Source organism: Halichoerus grypus, chromosome 7 (assembly GCF_964656455.1).
Source record: "Halichoerus grypus chromosome 7, mHalGry1.hap1.1, whole genome shotgun sequence".
Classification (NCBI taxonomy): Eukaryota; Metazoa; Chordata; class Mammalia; order Carnivora; family Phocidae; genus Halichoerus; species Halichoerus grypus.
This window is the reverse complement of record NC_135718.1, coordinates 30,512,444-30,533,306: the sequence shown is the minus strand read 5'-3', so window position 1 is coordinate 30,533,306 and position 20,863 is coordinate 30,512,444. Positions and strand designations below refer to the sequence as shown.

Below are 20,863 nucleotides of genomic sequence, written 5' to 3'. Positions count from 1 at the left end.
GAGCCGGTAGGATTCCGGCTCCCGCGGCTGCAGGCGCGCGGCGCGAGTGCCTGGCGGGCTCCCGCTTCCGCGTCCGCCCCGGGCCCCGGGCCCCCGCCCCCGCCCCCGCTTCGGCCTCAGCCCCGCGCCCCGCGCCCCGCGCCGCCGCGGCCCACCGAGCCCCGCCGGCCGCCGAGCCGCCAGCGCCGGCCGCAGAGCTCCGGGTGCCCGGGCGGGGGGCCATGCCGTGCCGGAGGGAGGAGGAAGAGGAAGCCGGCGAGGAAGCGGAGGGGGAGGCAGAGGAGGAGGAGGAGGACAGCTTCCTCCTGCTGGAGCAGTCGGTGACGCTGGGCGGCTCGGGCGAGGTGGACCTGCTGGTGGCCCAGATCGGCGAGACGCTGCAGCTGGACGCGGCGCAGGACAGCCCGGCCTCCCCGTGCGCGCCCCCGGGGCCGCCGCTGCAGCCCCCGCCGCCCCCGGCGGCCGTGCGGGCGGACAAGGCCCGGCCCCCGGCGCTGCCGCTGCTTCTGCCGCCGGCGCCGGCCGAGGCGGTGGGCCCGGCGCCCCCGGGGGCTCTGCGCTGCGCCCTCGGGGACCGCGGCCGCGTGCGGGGCCGGGCTGCGCCCTACTTCGTGGCCGAGCTCGCCGCAGGCCCCAGCGCGCTGTCCCCACTGGCCCCTCAGCCCGGCTTTGACGGGCCTTCGGGAGCGGACAAGCGGGGCGCCCCGCAGCCGCTGTCGGGCCCGTGCCGGCGAGGTTGGCTGCGGGGCGCCGCCGCCTCCCGCCGCCTGCAACAGCGACGCGGGCCCCAGCCCGAATCCCGCACCGGCGACGACGACCCGCACCGGCTCCTGCAGCAGCTGGTGCTCTCGGGGAACCTCATCAAGGAGGCGGTGCGGAGGCTTCATTCGAGACGGCTGCAGTTACACGCAAAGCTTCCCCAACGCCCGCTCACCGGGCCTCTGTCGGCCCCAGTGCATGAGCCCCCTTCGCCCCGCAGCCCTCGCGCGGCCTGCAGCGACCCCGGAGCGTCCGGGAGGAGGGCGCAGCTAAGAACTGGCGACGGCGTTCTTGTCCCCGGCAGCTAACACCCCGGGAGTGGCCACAGCGCCAGCCTCTGCCCGGAGGGCATGGGATTCCCCTGAGGGCTGCATCTCTACTCAGACTGGTGAACTCGCGTTTTTGGAAGTGGGAAAATAAGCTAATGCAGACGAGGAATGGAAAAACCGCGAATATTTTCGCGGGGAACTAATGGAGGGCCCCGATGCGTTTGAAAAACAGAAGAACTTGGCCCTATTTGAGGCAGATTACAGAACGCACCCCAAGCTCACATTCAGTACTACTCCTTATTTGGCGTGAGCAGCCCCAGCGGTGTAGCGTGCGGTTCCACGTCTTCTCTCGGGGCCCTCCAGCCCGGCGACCATGTGGCCACACTCCACGCGTCCCAGGATCGCGGAGCGCCCAAAGGACGAGGATGATCCCAGTTACTTGCTTTACCTTTTCAGGGCTGGTTCCTGATCCACTTTGGGGGAGGGGAACATGAGTAGACAGGCCATCATTTCAGGGAGAACCTCAAACTGCCAGACTTGAACATTTACGACTCTTGAAAAAAACCCATCTCGTGTCTTGTGGGTGCTGGTTCTTAATACAAAACACGCGGTGCCATGAAAGGACCTTTTGGGGAGTTGAATAGGAGTAACGTTCGCTCTGCCTCCGCGTTGCAACTGGCTGCGGTTCTCGGAGGGGCGGGGGAGGGTCCCGCGCGCGCTGGGGAGGGGAGGCGGGGGCGGGCGCTGCGGCGGCAAGGGTAAGGTGAGCCCCGGAGCGAACCCTCCTTCCTCTCTAAAATATTTCCACAGCCGGCCCCCTCCTCCTCGGGTTCAAGGTCTCTGATTCCTCAGCGCCCGCAGGGTTCCGGGGCTCCAGGAGAGCAGAACAGTTGCCGGGTTCTGCCTGTACTCGGGAGAAGTGCTCGGTGTGTTGCAAGTGCTGGAGTCTCCTAAGGACACGCGCACCGCGGCCACCGCGGGTGTGGGGAGGCGGGGACGTGCCGGGCGCCGGTGCCTTCCGCCGGCGGCCGCGCCCGGGGCTTTCATAGACACTGCCCAGAGTCTTAGCCTCGGGGCCCGGCACTCCTGCTCGGCTCTGCAGTCCTACTCCTAGCGGGTGGCGCTGGCGCTCCTTGGGGCCCCGGCTGGGGGCTGGGAAGACGCCACGTGACGGGCACTCCGGGGACACAGCCTCGCACAGCAGCTTATAATGGACTCTCCGGGGCCATTTGCAATAACAGCTGCAATTCCCTGGATAGACGGAGTTGATGTCCTCCCTCTGCCCCTCCCCCAGCCATGCCAGCTCGCCTTTGTAAGTGAAGGAAACCGAGTAGAAAATGTGACCCTCCAAACGGAGAAGCTGCCGGCTTTGCCATTGTGAAGCGTGGTGAAGTGTTTTTAACATACTGTTCACTTACTCCGAGGGATCGAAAACCGTTTTGTTGGTATTTTAGTTTTAAAAGATTCAATGGCTTGTTCATCATCCAGATGTGGCTATTGACGTATCTACACTTCGCACCGGAGTGTCTGGAATTGTGGCTATCCTGATTATAGGATTTTAACTTAACTGAAATACTTGTTTTTAATAAATGCATTGGGGGTTTTGTTGGGGTTTTTTGTTTGGTTGGTTGGTTGATTTTATCTTACTCTTGCCTCCGGTCGGAAAGATGCACAGAACACATTTCTCTAATCCATAAACCTAAAAACACTTGAAATCCTTGTCAGCCTGGCTTGTGGATGGTAATTAGAGCGCCTTTGTGTCTGAGCAGCTCCCTAGTTAAGCAGGGTCTGCGTGGCTGGGTGTGTATTGGTGCTGGCATGAAATTAAATGAAAGTGAGGTCAGGTTTTGGACCAATCCCATTCACTAAAACCTTAGAGCCTTTTGGATTACTAGTCCGTGATGGAGCTGTTTTATGAAGCTGCCTCTGCGTGTATTGCAGAGGACATCAGATCAGCCCATCACCGCGGACTGGGAGGCTCATCACTTTTTTTTTTCCTTTCTACTGTGGTCATTAAGTGGACTTGTTTCACAAGGCAGTCCTTAAGGCTGGGGCAGCTCTTGTGTAGGGGCTGATCAGGCTACAAACCCACTGTGGGAAAGCTGGCTGGCGGAGTCTGAAAGGACTCCTCTCTTTGCCCTTGGCATGTTTGCTACCATTCTCTCCCTAAGCGGTGACCTAACAGCCCGTCTGTCCCTCCCTTTCTGAGTTACTTCAGTCTGTTCCCTCCCGAAAGGAGCCACACTAGGCGACAGACTATCCAGGGTTCAAGGCTGCTTATTACATGGGGTCCTTAGACAAGTTGCTCAACCTCTGTGGGCTTTGGTTTCCTCCTCCATAAAACAGACGAGAACTGAGATGAGGAAAAGGTTCATGGTGACTGGCATGTACTGGAGATGAACAGTCTCTAGTCCCTACTTCCTTCCTTCCCAGGACTGCCTCTTGGTAGCCAAACGACTGGGTCCTCAGTTTCTCATGGAAGAAGAGCATGCCATGGTCCCAACAATGCTTTCTGGGTTGACTGCTATGATAGAGTCCTGATTTTCTAACACCCTTTCGGACTCCCTGCCTGGTGTCTGTACCTCCCCATTCTCTCAAATACACTCACAGCCCCTGATGGCCTGTGAGAAGTACCTCCAGAGCACACCGAGCCAGCTAGTTCCCACAAGCTGTCCAAGAAGGGCTGGGGGAGGCTTGTCCAGTGCCGCTCAGCAAGGGAAGGCTGATTATGGAGGCTCCTACACAGACTGAGGAAGGGAGACGGGGGGGCTCCAAGGGTGCACGTGGCTGCCACCTCTGGGCACTGAGCAGGAGGGAAGTGGTCACGTGCTGGCTGCCCCTGGCACTGGAGGAGCCCTGAGGTCCTCAGCCCCACTACTTAAGTGGGGATGGGGTTTCCTGGAGGTCAAAGGCTTAGGAGCAGTCCAGGGCTAAACTGGCCATGATTCGATGCCCCTGCACAACCTGTGCTGGCTTCTTGTGATGATTAAGGCTAGACTCAATCATGGGGCTCACGCTGTACTACTCCCTCCTTAAAAAGGAAGACTGGAGAAAACGAATGCCTACTATCAGGCACTTTAAATACACTATAACCCTAACTGTCCCTCTTTTTAAAAATCCTGCAGCTCTTACTAGTCACCCCCAAAATCCTTTTTCGGAATAAGTCAAGGTGTACACAAATGATTTTAAGTTATTAGACCATTTTATAGGTGGAAAAATAGTCCCAGAAGGGGACAGGGCAGAGTGACCTACCGAAGTCACTTACGAAGTCAAAGGCCTATCAGAGTCTAGAACCCAGGTCTCCGGGCTCCTGGCTCAGGCCTCTTTCCAGTAGCCTCGTACCATCACACGCAGTCCAATATTGGTCACTGCACAACATCACACAGGAATGACACCCCTGCCGTTGTCCAACCTGGTGGCCCTGCCCCCGGAACCCAGAAAACCCTACCCCGGACTCCTAGGCTGAACTAGAGAAAGCCAGCTATGCCACAACCATTTTCTTACAAAATGTTCAGCATCCTATGAAGACAGCTAGCTGGCACAGAAAATGGAATAAAAGACCAAGCTCTAAAGTCAATGAAAAAATAAACAAAATAAATTAAAACACAGAAAGTGGCAAATAACAAGCACTGTGAGGAAAAGAATGGCACGCCTCACGGAGGACTGCAGAGTCTGCCACCCCAAGATTCCGTTCTAAATTAGGCCCAAATGCTACAATATTTGGATTCAATTTTCACCCTTCCTTTTTCAGCTCATAAGCAGAGACATGGAACGAAGATCAGACACCACTTTCCTATCCAGCAAAGTCTGTGTTGAACCCTGTGATCCCTTCCTTCCAATCAGGAAAGAGTTACCCTGGCAACCAAATTACTAACTCACTCAATTAGCTGCCCCCCTCTTCCACCAATGCTCAGTAATCAGAATGTCAGCCCAGGGAGAGCTCAGCCTCAGGTGGTCTAGTGCTATTGCCTCATTTAGCGATGGAAGCCCAGAGAGGTTTCCACTCGGAGGTGCACTCGCTGGAACACCATGCAGGCAGGTCCAGGCAAAGGGGCAAAACCTGTCCCGTGCAGCACGTCGTCCTGGTCTTCCATCCATAACTGAAGGGAGAACAAGTGACCTGCCCTTCACAGTTTCCCAGAAAGCATGAGAGATCAGAGCGCGGGCTCTGCAGGCAGCCCTCCCCTGCCTCCCCACAGGCGGCCGTGGGATTCGGGGCAGGGTCCTTAATCTCAGTGATCTCAACGAACTCATCTGCAAAATGGGGCAGGAATAGAGCCCACCTTGAAAAATTGTGTGAGTATTCAATTAGATAATGTAGGGGAAACAAATAGTAAACACTCAAATAATAAAATATCAATCCTGGAAGCTATTGCATGAAGGCCACTACTTTATTTTCTGTGGAAAATCCTGCCTTTTAAAAGACTTCTCCGATCTGTTTCTTAAAAAGCATAAACCTGAGCACCTGGGTGGCTCAGTGAGTTAAGCGTCCGCCTTCCGCCCAGGTCATGATCCCAGGGTCCTGGAATGGAGTCCCTTCATCGGGCTCCCTGCTCAGCAGTGAGTCTGCTTCTCCCTCTGTCTGCCGCTCCCCCATTTGTGTTCTCTCTCAAATAAACAAACAAACAAATAAATAATAAAATCTTTAAAAAAAAGCATAAACCTGTTTCCTCTGAAGATTAGTTGCTTGAGCATACATATAGGTAAGTGCTAAGGCAAGTATAAAGGAAGGGAATATTCAGTCTAGAAGAGGTTTAATCTCAAAAGGGTGGCAACCCCCTTTATCCCAAACCTTGAAAGCAGATCAGGATTGGGACTGGTAGAGTAGGAGCAGCAGGGAATATGACAAAAGGGGAGGACAGTCTGGGACCACGGCTCTTAATGCTCCCATCAGAAAAACCATCCCCTTCTAATTCAAATTCAATGCTCAGCTGAAGTTCTGCATGCCCACCCTGTCCACTCCTGTTGCTAATTTGTACTGAGAAAAATCATGCAATTTCTTTGCAGGGAGTGATCTTGGAGTTCATTTTGTTCTTACTCTTCATTTTATTTACTGTCATTTTGGGTTATCTCAGGAGCTCATATGTGAATGTCTTCTTTTCCCAAAGAGATTAGATATTTTTTGATGGCAGAGGACAAGATGAGGAGGATGTGTTGGGCAGATTATCAGGCCATTCAGCATGGGGGATGGTCTGAGGTTGGGGAGAACATTTATGGTCAGCCAGATCAGTTGAATGGCTGTTGTAACATCCAGGCACCAGGTGATAAGGACCTTGGTGGGAAGAGAGAGGAAAAGACAAGACACGCTTTGAAAAGAAAAAAAAAAAAGAAAAAAGCCATAGGCCTCCATGCAGTACCTTGTGGCATCTAAAATGTCAGTTCTGGAGGCAGACTGCCTGGGTGGCCAATTCTGGCTCTTTCCTTTAAAGCTCCTTCCTGTGACTTTGGGCAGGTCACGTCACCTAACCTAACCTCGAGTTCCTCATCTGTGAATTCCGATAGTAATAAAGTCCCTGCTTCATAGGGTTGTGAGGATTCACCGAGCTCATGCTAGTAAAAATACTGAGGCCGCTGTCCCAAAAAGCTGCATTTAGTAACGCTGCCTGGGTGTTGGCAGTTAGTAAATATTTGCAGAGCAAACAAATGGGGTGATTTCAACAGACTTGTAGAGCCCAGGGGAGTGGGGTGCTTAGGGTGAGGAGTTGTGGTTCCTAGAAGTTCAGAGAAGATGGAAAAGGAAGGACAGCAGCTAAAAGGGAAAAACTGAGCCAAGGGAAGGATCTGCTCAACCAGGAGAGACCTGTGCTTGCCCAGCTGCCACGGAGGATGGGCCGAGGGAGAAACTGAAGGGAAGACACTGGAGGGGACAAGCCGGCCTGAGGAGGCAAGAAGGCACAGCGTGCCCAGTCTGGACATGTTTGAATGGCAGGGCTCAGGGGGGTCAGAGGGGTGGCTGTCTCACCTGACAGCACCTTATGTCACAAACCGTCCTGCCACGGTGGGCTGGGGACCTGTTGGCCGTTGGAACCAGTGTGTATCACCCTACGTGCCCCGGATCGCAGTGGATGCTTCCGGTGTTCTTGTGTGAGGGAATCCTTCTCTGCAACTTACACCACAATAGAATGGAAGCTAAATCTGCTATCAAGGAGTTTATTAACTGCTCCCCTTTATCAATTAACTGACTCATAGGGGGTAAAATTCACAACCCCCAACTGATAGGCTGTTCAGGCAGTTTGTTTGACTTATTGATTTGGGTGGGTTAAAAAAAAAATCACAAGCTGGTTATCATCTTGTTACCTTTGGCCTGCCTTTTGCCTGTTTCTTTTTTACTAAATTAGATTCCACAACCTAACTTGGTTAAAAATTGATTTCCTAGGTTTTCCCAAAAATCTTCCCTGGACTGGAGTCATGATCACCTTTCTCCAGATGCACCAGGCATAGTACTTGGCTTCAGCCGGGTTAAGGAGGCAAGGAACTCACGGGGCAGATATTCAAAACACACCGCTTAATGGTGCCGAGGAGGGAAATTGAGTTAACTTCAGGGTGCAAAAAAGATAGTGAAAGTCACTGAGCACGTTCTGATTCCATATAGCCTGGACCTAACCACAGAGGATGTACGCAGAAATAATGTAGCTACAGGTGTGTGTGTGTGTGTGTGTGTGTACTGAGCCTGTGTAGACACACACGCACACCCACCATGTACGCAGAAATAATGTAGCTACAGGTGTGTGTGTGTGTGTACTGAGCCTGTGTAGACACACACGCACACCCACCACGTACGCAGAAATAATGTAGCTACAGGTGTGTGTGTGTGTGTGTGTGTACTGAGCCTGTGTAGACACACACGCACACCCACCACGTACGCAGAAATAATGTAGCTACAGGTGTGTGTGTGTGTGTGTGTGTACTGAGCCTGTGTAGACACACACGCACACCCACCATGTACGCAGAAATAATGTAGCTACAGGTGTGTGTGTGTGTGTACTGAGCCTGTGTAGACACACACGCACACCCACCACGTACGCAGAAATAATGTAGCTACAGGTGTGTGTGTGTGTGTGTGTGTGTGTACTGAGCCTGTGTAGACACACACGCACACCCACCATGCCGCACAGTCCACCTTGCAGCCTCCCTTGGTTCTACTCTTACTTTCCGTCCATTCCGATTATTTACTCTTCTTCCTCCCACGCAGATGGGATGAGCCGGTCGTCGGAACGAACCGGGTAGGCGTCGTGCGCCAGTGCGGCTTCCCACCCGCCGGCATCTCCCCGGCGCCATGCACCCGCCTCAGCTCTGCCAAGTCCTTAGCTTCAGCCCTGCTCTCTCTCCGGCTTCTAGTCACTTAGGAGGCACCGGGCTGCTGTCCCTCTAACTTCGCACATGAAACTCCTGATCAAGCCCCATCCCCCACCCCAGCAGCCAGCTTGGGCTGGCCACTTCCCTATTGTTCTGGACCTTCTGCGCTCAAGACTCGCAGAATGTTACCAGGGAAACCTGGGCTCCAGCTCCTTCAGAAGATGAGAGTTGCCTCAATTCTGCTGGCTCGCACACCCCCGGTTCTGTGCCCAGCCGCTCCAAAGGGCTAGGGATAGCGCAGCCAGTCACTCCTGGGCCAAGTCCTAGGAATGGGCTCTCCCAAGCTGCAACCCCTTGGAAATGGTCATGGCCTCGACACAGAGACCCCTGCCCAGGCCCCGGCCCAGGCTCTCTACGGTCTCTGCAGATGGCTGAATCAGGAACAGGGGCTGCTCATGAGATGTGCGGTAGGTTCAGGCAGGAGGCCAGGGGATCAGCTTAAGAGCCATGAGTTCGGATCCTGCTCTACCACCAATAATTCCTACCTCTCCCCATTATAAAGAGCAAAGTAACACCTTATGAAAGGTGCCAGCAGACTACCTGCCCTTAACAGGTATCCCTTCTCTCTCCCTCTCTCCCTTGCTTCTCAGGTCCTGTAGATCCTCTCTCCTTGTCTGAAGACACCACCCTAACTTCATTCCTGAGCGCTGTTCTGGCCGTAGTGCAAACCACCAGATGTGGGCACTGGGTGCGACTGCACCATCTTGGCCCTATGTCCTCATCTTACAGACAAACTGAGGTTCCAAGAGCAGCAGCTAAAAACCGTTTGTTGTCCATGCCTCTCTTACGCAATTCCTACTACCTTAGGGGAAGGCCTTGGCCCCAAATTTGCTTGTGAATTCTTCCAGGATGTCTCAAACCCTGCCCCACCCCAGATCCCCCAGGACCCTGCACATTCGTGGCTGGCATTCGAGACAAGTTTGAGAACAGTGATGCTACTGTGTTAAGGTCTGTGGGATGCTCTTAAGAAAACTGAATAAATCCAACACGGGAGAAAATGGTGTCAAGAAAGTCTCATACGGGTGGTACAGTACACCGGAAGGTCTGGTTGAGGAACAGATCCCGGAACCAGGTGCTGCCCGGGTTCAAATCCCAGCTCGTCCACTTAAAAGGTGGTAACTTCCAGCAAATCACTCAGTCTCCTGGGCCTCGGTGTCCTCATCTATAAAATGGAGAAAACAGCGCCTACCTCATGGCCCATAAAACCATGACAAAATGAAATGATATAGTGATTTAAGGCACCCAGAATAGTACTTAGCACACGTGTGCCCAGAATGATGAAATCAGAGGGACAGACTGGTTTAGAAGGTTATGTGGAAGCAGCCTTCTGGCAGTTAGAGAGACTTGTAGGGTACAGTAGCAACAGGCTAGGGACAGCTTGTGCTCATGGTGGCTGAAGTTAGTGAGGGCAAGTTGTACACATTTGGGAGACAGATATGGGCCCCCTGGGAGGAAGGGACAGTGGTGGTGCCAAGAATTAGCCATATCATTTTTTGAACATGTAAGTTATCTCAGACATCCAGATCTTCATTTAATCCTCTCAACTACCCTGTAAGTAGTATTGTTTTATTAAGGAGAAGGAAAAAGCACAGAGCAGTGACTTGCTCGTTATGACACAGCTGATGAGTCGCAGAGCTGAGTCAAACCCAGTCACTGAGTACCAGCTTTCTCCTGCAGCCCCAGCGTGGGTGAGTGGTGGGCAGGACAGGGAGGAAGAGGTGCTAAGCAGGACAGGACCTAAAGGAGCTGGCTGGCAGACCTCTGCGCTGGACCAAGTAGGAAGGGACTCAAGAGTTCCTTGGGGAGGTTGGGCCTGAGGACAGGAAAGCTTCAGTTAACCTAACCCCTGCATGTTCTAACCAAGCCATTTACAACTACCAAATGCATGGCTGTGAAACTGTTTTTCCTTTCCTAGCCCATAGCTCAACACTGGGTCAGTGGCGACAGAGGAAACAGGATGGCTTTGCCTGTGCCCTCCCCATTCTTCACACACAAAAATCCAGATGAAAACCACCTCCCTCCACCCCCACTCCACACCACAGCGAGTCACTGGGCCTCTGCCCTCCAGCCTAGAAAACATTTCTGGAATATGTTCTTATTTCACAAAGGGAATGGAAGCCCATCCAGCAGGTTTCAAAAACCTGGACTTAATCCGCTGATCTCGCGGAACATCAACCCGGAAACAATGAAGGACGGCAGCCCTACCGATGTTCGATGCTGAGCAAAGCTGGCTCCAGCCATTTGCCCAGGTGCCCCCGAGGACACTCTCCATAACGAAGATATCCCCTATGTGTTTTTCTTTTCCCCGCTTTCCACCAAAAAGCCAAGACCACGCTCCAAAACAAAAACCAAATTTATTCAACAGACATTTTAATTAAGAAATCCTATAAATCAGGACCATGACAATTTCTGACACTCCGGTGCGAAGTGTACGTCAATAGCTACATCTGGAGGATGAACAAGCCATTGAATCTGTTTTTTAAAATTGGTTTAGCTACCTTAAGTTTGGGGGTGGCACTTCACTTAAAGTGCCGTCAAGTTTCACAAGGGTAAAGCCAGCGGGTTCTCCTCTCGGAGAGTCACATTTTAAACACGGTTTCAGTCACTCACAAGAAGAGCTGGTGACAGGAGGAAACTGTGAGGGATGAGGACCCACAAAGGCTCAGGCCCACGGCTCCACAGATGGCCAGAACAGAGCAGAAAAACTGCCAGGGTCTCATCTATCCCATGCAAACACCAGGAAGGGTGGAATAAGAAAGTCTGGCTGGGAGGACAAGGGAGACTGTTTATGACTTTCTGAGAAAGCTCATGGCATGGCCAAGAGTGGCCCCGAGAGAGGAGGAGGAGGAGTTCTGGGAAGAGGAAAACACAGAAAAAAAAAACAAAAACAAAATCACTCTCCCCATTTGTCCCTCTCTGCCTCTGTGTGTCCTCAGCAGACTCCAAGCACAGACAGCGCTCTTCTTGGAGCAAGAGAAAGAAAAGACATAAGGGTGAATTTAGCTGTCCCAGGAACCCCACAGCCTTTTGCGCACAGCACACTGTGACCTTGACCCACAGGTGGCAAGGTCAAGTCAGTTAAAAGTCCACATTCAACTCCAACTCTACCCACCTTCAAAGTTCTCCACCTCCCTCTAACCCACTAACAGGAGCTCCATCTCCCACAGCCACCAAACACCAATTAGGTGGCAAGAAGGGGGTGACGGCAACCCACCCACCAACAAGCTTTTACATTCTTCTTCCCTCCGGAATTTCTTTGCACAGCCATTGTAGCACCATTTTCACTAAGCTCTTCCACCGGAAAATAAAGAAAATGTATGCGTATCATTAGTTTTCAAGTATTGTTATAAAGCCCTGGCGATATCCGCCCCTTGGAGCCCAATCTTAAAACAATCCAAGCACACGCCGCCCCCAAGGGTTAAGTCAGGTACAAGTCGATGCAAGTAGCTGCCACAGTTCTCCCAGTTTATCCCAGGTCCTTGGCCCCGAGGTGGCCGGCGAAATTCTCACGCGGCACGTCTGCGCCCTGGCCGGTGCATTTCACACGCTCTTGTTCTCCGACAGCCTCGCTGGGGCCCGTAACTTCTCGCCTTGAGGTCTCTCCCCACGCGTCTCCCCGCAGCCTGGGCGGTCGCTCCCAGGACGGCGACGGCGGCTTCAGCTCTGGGTTGGGGAGGGCAGGACGCTGTTGGGTCTGCGCAGCGGCGTCCTCTTCCTCCTCCTGGGGCCCCGGGTCAGTGCAAGGCGCCGGAGGGCTGCAGGGCGACAGGGTCCGGTCCGCTGCGGCCGCCTCCGGGCCCAGAGGCGCCCGCGGGGCTCGTGGCTGCCACGGCGGCGACGGCTCGCTGAAGCCTCCGCACCGCCTCCTTGATGAGGTTCCCCGAGAGCACCAGCTGCTGCAGGAGCCGGTGCGGGTCGTCGTCGCGGGCGCGCGTCCCGGCTGGGGGCCATCGTCGCTGTTGCAGGTGGCGGGAGGCAACGGCGCCCCGCAGCCAACCTCGCCGGCATGGCCCGGGCAGCGCGCTGGGGCCTGCGGCGAGCTCGGCCACGAAGTAGGGCGCAGCCCGGCCCCGCACGCGGCCGCGGTCCCCGAGGGCGCAGCGCAGAGCCCCCGGGGGCGCCGGGCCCACCGCCTCGGCCGGCGCCGGCGGCAGAAGCAGCGGCAGCGCCGGGGGCCGGGCCTTGTCCGCCCGCACGGCCGCCGGGGGCCGCGGGGGCTGCAGCGGCGGCCCCGGGGGCGCGCACGGGGAGGCCGGGCTGTCCTGCGCCGCGTCCAGCTGCAGCGTCTCGCCGATCTGGGCCACCAGCAGGTCCACCTCGCCCGAGCCGCCCAGCGTCACCGACTGCTCCAGCAGGAGGAAGCTGTCCTCCTCCTCCTCCTCCTCTGCCTCCCCCTCCGCTTCCTCGCCGGCTTCCTCTTCCTCCTCCCTCCGGCACGGCATGGCCCCCCGCCCGGGCACCCGGAGCTCTGCGGCCGGCGCTGGCGGCCCGGCGGCCGGCGGGGCTCGGTGGGCCGCGGCGGCGCGGGGCGCGGGGCTGAGGCCGAAGCGGGGGCGGGGGCGGGGGCCCGGGGCGGACGCGGAAGCGGGAGCCCGCCAGGCACTCGCGCCGCGCCTGCAGCCGCGGGAGCCGGAATCCTACCGGCTCGGGTTGATTTGTAAACAATGGGTGACGTCGCCGCCGGGCCCTACCACCGCGCCGGGCAAAGGGAGGGGGACGCGCGAGCAGGGGCCGGGTTGCGGGTCGTCGCGGGCAGTGCAGGGCCGCGGCCGGAGCCTTCTGGCGTTTGCTCTCGGTACCTACCTAGGAGGGGATCCCGGGAGTGGGGAGAGCTGCGTACTTCCTCGGCCCGGTACGCAGCACAAGAGAACGCCGACTCTGAGGTGGTCTGGGTTGGTTTCTCCCACTCGCGGACACACCCACCCACACACCCAACCCCTCCTCCTCCGACGCTTCCTCGCTCCCCACGTGTCAGCAACGCTGGGGCCCGCCCGCTCCGCCCCCGCGCGCCCGCAGTCACCCGGACCTGGCGTAGTGGGGGAGGGGCGGGCTCCGCCGGCGGTCCGGCTTCGGCGCGGTGGGGGCGGGGAAAGGAGGAGGGAATTGGGGAGCAGAGAGGACATTGCAAAGGGGGCAGGTTCGTTACAGGGTCTGGTCTCTGAGACTTCCCCTCTGCGTTGTCCTCAAGTCCCCACGGACACTGGGAGGGAAGGACGCGTCCCCACGCAGGGCTAAAGAAGAGTTGATTTTGTTCATTAAAAAAAAAGTTAAATAGAAATATAGGACGGTGGGGAAAAAAAAATCTCTCATAATCATAGGACTCAAACATGTTCACATTTAAATTTTTTTTTTCCCTTTCCAGCTTTTCTCTAGCAAAGTGTATCATACAAACAACCACACATACAGTGTTAACGCTTTTCCACTTCTCTTACACCATAAATGGTGTTCTTGTTATTGCATGCACTTTGAAAACCTATAATGATTACAGAAGTTTCCATCAAGTTGCTGTTCCATAAATTATTTAACAATTCCTTTAGCGTTTGCTGTTTACCAAATTTCACCACTCTAAGTGTGTGACTAACATTTCTTTTCGTAAAACTTTTTCCATGTTCATGATTCTTTACTAAGACCATATTCCCAGGAGTGGAATTTTAGGTCAAATGATATGGATATTTTAAGGTTTCTGATAAACGTACCAAACTGCTTTCCAAGAGTTGAGTACATTTATTCTCCCATCATTGTGTTGAGTATTATAGTTTAAAAAAATTTTTTTTCTGATTTCATAGGTGAGACTGACATCTCCTTTGTGTTTTCATACCTTTGATGTTTAGTGAGGTAGAGCACTTTTCTAAATGTTAACCAACTGTACTTCCTTTTTAGGTGAATTGTCTGTTTCCTAGTAAATTTTTCCTCTTGAGATTTTCTTATGTATTTGCGTGACTCCTCTATACACCAGAAGTTAAGTTAACCCTTTTCTTTCACATTTTGCTCTATTTCTTCAGGTTTTTGTTGGCCCTGTACAGTCATTTTTTTCCTCTACTAAAACTTAACAAATTTTATGTAGCTAAATCTACAAAATCCCTTTCCTTGAGAATTCTAACGTAATGCTAAATTTAGAGTCTTGTCTCCAGAAAGTTATTAAATATTCAGTTCTATTTTCCTTAGTTTTTTTTAATGCCTTGTGGTTGTGCGTTTTTGTTTTTTTCAAATCCGTCTGGGATTAATTTTGGTCTTTGGTGTAGGGAGATGATATGAATTTTTTTTCCCCCAGAGAGTTTGCTGGTCTGGGCTGTATGTCTTCATTAGAACAGAGGTGTGTGGGCGGTATGAACACAAACTCCGTCCCCGTGAGCTCCTGGTTGCTGGTTAAACTGAGGGTTGTGAGGACTGGGTGGGGCTGGGAATATTTTGATCAGTCTGCTGTGTGGAGTCAAAAGAACCCTGAACAGGTTGTACGAAGATCTAGATTGAAGTCTCTCATTCCTGCCACGTCCTGGGTGTGTGGCTCCTGGCAAATCAGTTTACAAGTGTTTTCACTTGTAAAATAGAAAAATAATCCCTGCCCTGCCTCCCTCTGAGGATTGTTTTCAGGATCAAATGAGATAATGGGAACAGGCTTTGTCAGGCATTACACAAATGTAATGTGGGATTAGGTCCAATGATTTACTAACAGAGGCCTGGCTCAAATCCAGCGATTCCCCCAGGGAAACGGCTAATATATTAATGATAAATGTTCCCCCTTGCAGCCCACTAAGTAAAATGGACCCTGAAGGCATTGCTTCCTTCCATTTACCCTTGAATTCTGCCTCCTGTCTACCCTGACTTGCGCTTCTTTGAGGCCTTCTGAAGTCAGCCCAGAGGCTCCCAAGTCCCGAGGTATGTCACCACAGCTAGTTTTGCAGGTTTTGGTGACAGATCCTTTCCCAACTGGCAGCCTTCCTCCTCCGTCTCCGTGGAGGGCTCTTCACACACTTACTGATGAGGATTGGAAGCCATTCCCCCCAGAGAGAGCGATTCTCATTTTCATTCTGATGGTACTTATGGAGAATTTCAATGGGAATAAAAATTAGGGGAGGGTTTAAGGATTTCACTAGAGTTAAATGGTAATTTTTTTCCCTCCTCTCTGTAAGATGATGCCTGCCTGTAAGTAGAGAAAAGCAGTTTTATGCTCCATTGACTTTAAACCTTAATGGAGCTGGTGTAGCTATTGTCTCTAACCCAGCATCTCTGGGAGTCGGTTCTGTCTTCTTGTCAGGGTAATTCCCATAGTGTTCTTAGTACTATAGGAAATGGAGCTTTGAGATGACATTCTTTTAGAAATCTTCCCTTTGTAATGTTGCTTTTGTGTGAAGATTGCTATGTAAATATGCCGGGGCTTGGTTATTATACTCTTCATTATAGAGATGAATTCATTAGAGAAGACCAACTCCATTTTCTGGGGGCACTTCTCTGGGGAGCTCTGAGAAAAGGAAGTGCTGTGCTGGACCAGTGGGAGGCAGAGAAACGCCCTAGATTAGGAATCAAAATACAGGATGCTAGAGAGGCTCAGATGCAATTAAAAGTAATGAGAGGGCATCAAGAAAGGACGTGATGATGATGGTGGCTGCCTGCCTGGAGAGAGATGCACACAGAGGGTATTCAGAACACCCCGTGGAAGGGCACAGAATTCAAGGGTTTTCTGCATTAGTCTACACTGCACTGAAATATTCCCCAAGGATTTGCTTTCCACATGGACTTTGCTTTCAGTTACTTGCACTCAGAGATACCAGCTGGGGTGCAGTGGGATGGATACTAGGCTTATAATCCCATCTGGATCCAGAAACTTCATCCTTCTGTGCCTCAGATTCTGAATGTGTAAAATGGGGGATGATCCCTTCTTTACAAAAATGTTATATGGCGGGGCGCCTGGGTGGCTCAGTTGGTTGGGCGACTGCCTTCGGCTCAGGTCATGATCCTGGAGTGCCGGGATCGAGTCCCGCGCATCAGGCTCCCTGCTCAGCGGGGAGTCTGCTTCTCCCTCTGACCCTCTTCCCTCTCGTGCTCTCTGTCTCTCATTCTCTCTCTCTCAAATAAATAAATAAAATCTTTAAAAATAAATAAATAAATAAATAAATAAATAAATAAATAAATAAATAAAAATGTTATATGACATGAGAATATGTATGGAAAGGCTAAGCACATGGGCCCTAAGGGGTGACATTGGAGTTAGGCTCTGGGGGTAGAAATAATATTAGTGATGTTCAAATTAAAAATAAGGCAAATTCTAAAAAAAAAAAAAAAAAAGGCAAATTCTGTGGGCCATCAGCAGACAATGGATAGACAAATTGTGGCATATCCATACAGTGCAATATTACTCAGCCGTGAAAAGGAATGAAATGCTGATATGCTACGTTATGCTAAGTCAAAGAAGCCAGGCACAGAAGGTCGAGTATGGTCCAGCTCTATGGAACATCCAGAAGAGGTAATTCATAGAGCCAGAAAGCAGATTGGTGGTTGCTTAGGTCTGCGGGGGTGGGAATGTGAGGGGGTACATAGAGATGGCTGCTAATGGGTACAACGTTTTCTTTTGGGAAGCTGAAGGTGTTTTGGAACTTGATAGAGATGGTAGCTACACAACACTGTGGGTGTACTAAACGTCACTGAATTGTACGCTTGCGCTCTCTCTAAAATAGATAAATCTTTAAAAAAAATTTTCCTTGGACAAAACTAAGTTCCGATAACAGAATAGCAATTGCCAAGGGTTAAGGGAGGGGGTTGGAGGGAGGCTGAGGGGAGCTCAGGAGAATTTTGGAGAGTGATGGAACCATTCAGTATCCTGATTGTGATGACGGTTACATACATCTATATATAGATCTTAAAATTCAGAACTGTACATTGAAACAACAAAAGAAACCGTGAACACACATGCACCTTATGGTGGTGGTTGCATGGGGGTACATGTTAGTCAAAACTCAATGAACACTTAAGATGGATGAATTAATCATATGTAAATTATACCTCAATAAGGTTGATTTTTATATTATTTATTTATTAGCACAAATAGGGGGACAGGCAGAGAGAGGAACCCTGCTGAGCATGGAGCCCGACATGGGGCTTGACATGGGGCTTGATCCCAGGACCCTGAGATCATGACCTGAGCTGAAGTCAGACGCTTAACTGACTGAGCCTCCCAGGTGCCCCAAAAAGGTTGATTTTTAAAAATTTGCCTTGGAACATGAAGGCCATAGGCCCTATGAATTCTCTATCAACCACATCGTATGGGTAAGTAGGAACCATGACAAATGGGCTGCTGGCCATGAGCCAGCCTGGGCCTCGTGGGGAGAGAGAAATGGGCATGTTTACCACAGCCTGGGGCTCACTTTGGGAGGCTGTAACCCTACCCGTTCTATCACCTGACACACTGAAGAACATCTACGGTGTCCCAGGTACAGTGCCTATTTCTAAGGCCACATAGCAACAAACACTGGAGGCAGTCCTTACAAAGCTTAACAGTGTGTGCTGGTCAAAATAATGGCCCTCCAAGATGTCTATGGTCTAATCCCTGGGGGCCCTGTGAATATGTTACCTTACATGGCAAAGGGGACTCTGCACATGTGATTAAGTCAAAGATCTTGAGATGAGGAATTTATCCCAGATTGTCCAGGTAGGCCCCATGTAATCACAAAGGTCCTTATAAGAGGGAGGAACAAGGGTCAGAAGCAGAGAAGGAGACTGTGATGGCTGGCTTTGAAGATGGAAGGGTCTGTGAGCCAAGGAGTGCAGGAAACCCCTCACACTGGAAAAGGCAAGGAAACAGACCCCTGCCCCCTGGAGCCTCCAGAAAGGAGCATAGCCCTATTGATACCTTGATTTTAACACAGTAAGACCCACTTTAGGACTCTGACACTAGAACTGTAAGAAAATGAATTTATGTTGTTTTAATCCATCAAGTGTGTGGTAATCTGTTACAGAAGCAATAGGAAACTAATACACGTTCTAACGCAGAAAAATGTGTAAAAAACCATGATTGTACTCTACCTTCAATATGGGTTATAAAAGGATTGGCTTCCAAGCGTAGTGGTTCAACCCCAAAGGAGCAGCTCCACCCAGTCATAATGAGTTAGGAAATACTCAAGGATGGAGTGGCAGTGTTCACAAAAATCCATTCCTTCTTCGCTGGGAACACAGCTAGAATGTTGCTCAGACCCCGTTGCAGTGAAGTGTGGCCAAATGACTGAGTTCTAGCTCATGAAATGTGAGCAAAAACAATGTGTGCTGACCCATGAAAACCTCCCTTATAGGACCATCCGGTGCTCCCTCCTGTTGTGCAGACAGTCTGTCGATGCCTGGGGCAATCTTGGAGGCCTCTCGGGGAAGATGGCAGCCCCCCCCCTCACCACCATCACAGGACATCCGGAAATACCAATCCAGATTGTCAGGAGAACCTGAAAACGACTTTGTGTTAAACACGGAAATTTTGAGGTTTGTTACAGCAAATGGCGTCACGCTAATCAATAGAGATGGGGACAGGCTAAGAGGGGAGAGAGAAGTGGGGAGAGTAGCACACCGAAGCAACTTGGAAAAGCTCAGCGTGCCTGGAACCGAGTGGCAGAGGTGAGAAAGGGACACGTGAAGGATAGGGATGCTGCACTGCCGAGCACTGTGTCCGCTTGTGGGCACAAGTGAGTGAGGGGACCTGATTTGCATTTCCAAGAGGGCAGTACCCACCCCCCCAGGAGGCAAACCCCAAAGAAGTGAACACGAAGGCCAGATGCCTGTTCAGACTGATGGCAAGTCGAGGCCTCCCTGTGTGAGGAAGGGCTCCACGGTCCGGACGGGTGCAGCCCAACCCCTTCCTTCTCCCACACAGCAGCCCCATGTCACCCTGGCCTTCCTCCCAGGGACACAAGTTCCATTTCCCAAGTCTCACAGGCCCTGTGTTTCACAGAATCTTGGCGAGTTTGTCCTAGAAAGGGCAGGTCGCTTCAAGTAGGCCATTCTTGGTTTCCCTCCCTGAGTAGCTTTGCTTCTGGTTTCGGGGGGCAAAGGGGGCGGGATAGGTGAGTCCATGCATCTGTAGACCCCGACCTGTAAGGACACTTGAGGCCTTCTCTTTCCCATTTCAGATTCCTGCCTGCAGATCTCAGGCCCTCCTTGGAGACATTGCTGGTCTCATCCACAGAACTACATGACCTCATTTGGAAAAACATAAATCCTGCCCCCTACCTGCCCATTTGGAAATGCAGACTGGAGGACACTGTCTAAATTCATTCTTAGCTGTTTCCGGCCTACATCCCTAGGCCTAGTGAGCTGTGCGTGGCCTCCAGCTTCCCTCTATAGTCGTGACCACCTTTAGCAGAGGACACCGGGTTGGGAGTTGGTGAGCTGGGTTCTAGACCTGGTTCTTCTAGTACCTGGATGCTGAGAAAGGTAGCCCCTGCTCTGGGCTTCAGTGGCCCCATTTGCAAAGCAAGGGCTTTGGACTCGATTGCTAGAGCATTCCTTGGCTCTAGGAGGCTGGGTGGCACCTTGGCTGATATCTGGGCTCATAATTTCTTGAGCTTTCTCATATTCCTCTGACAAAATTAGGATGGCCAGAAGCTAGTCCCGAAAAAGATGATGAGGGAACAAGTGGACTTCTCTGTGCTTTTTACTCTGTTTCCAACTCTGTAAAATAGACATAATAAAAACATCTAACTCAGGATCTATTTTAAGCAGGAAAGGAAGAGTCAGCTGCACCTTGTGATCAGCTTCCCAATCCCAAGTAAATGATGGCCCTTCCCTTATCACCCAGGCCCACTGAATGCACACTTCTAGATACCTACTGGCCTGGATTTGGGGTTCGTTCTTCTCTCTCTTTTACTATGTAGTTTTATTTTTTTAAATGGAATTCTTTTTTTTTTTAAGATTTTATTTATTTGTCAGAGGGAGAGAGAGCACAAGCAGGGAGAGCTGCGGGCAGCGTCAGCGGGAGAAGCAGGCTCCCCACTGAGCAAAAAGCCCGATGCGGGACTCGATCCCAGGACCCTGGGATCATGACCTGAGCCGAAGGCAGACGCTTAACGACTGAGCCACCCAGGCATCCCTACTATGTGGTTTTATTATTTTCTTTTCTAGCGGTCTTGCTGTATATTTGGCTTTTTAAATTTTTTTTGGCTTTTATTATATAAATTTGTGGATGTAGATGGGCTATACATTTAAATAAACAAAAACTGCTGTCTCCCCAAAAGAACAAACAAAACTTGCAAGGTTAAATTAGATAGGAGTTTAGGTAATGATATCTAACACTTATTTGTAGTTAATATATGCCATGTACTGAGCTTAATGCTTTATGTATGTTTTGTTTTATCCTTAAAACAAATGTATGAGGGGGCGCCTGGGTGGCTCAGTTGGTTAAGCAACTGCCTTCGGCTCAGGTCATGATTCTGGAGTCCTGGGATCGAGTCCCACATCGGGCTCCCTGCTCAGCAGGGGGTCTGCTTCTCCCTCTGACCCTTCCC

General features: G+C 51.8%; 2 protein-coding genes across 2 annotated transcripts; one reads left to right on the top strand and one right to left on the bottom strand.

Moving 5' to 3' along the window:
- Positions 1–155: 155 nt before the first annotated feature.
- FRAT1 (FRAT regulator of Wnt signaling pathway 1) lies at positions 156–2,639 on the top strand. The gene has a single exon (XM_036111588.2). It carries the CDS (start codon positions 222–224, stop codon positions 1,065–1,067), a length of 846 nt encoding a protein of 281 aa, XP_035967481.2. The 5' UTR covers positions 156–221; the 3' UTR covers positions 1,068–2,639.
- An 8,080-nt stretch (positions 2,640–10,719) lies between these two features.
- FRAT2 (FRAT regulator of Wnt signaling pathway 2) lies at positions 10,720–13,328 on the bottom strand. The gene has a single exon (XM_036111589.2). It carries the CDS (start codon positions 12,824–12,826, stop codon positions 12,119–12,121), a length of 708 nt encoding a protein of 235 aa, XP_035967482.2. The 5' UTR covers positions 12,827–13,328; the 3' UTR covers positions 10,720–12,118.
- Between the last annotated feature and the right edge of the window lie 7,535 nt (positions 13,329–20,863).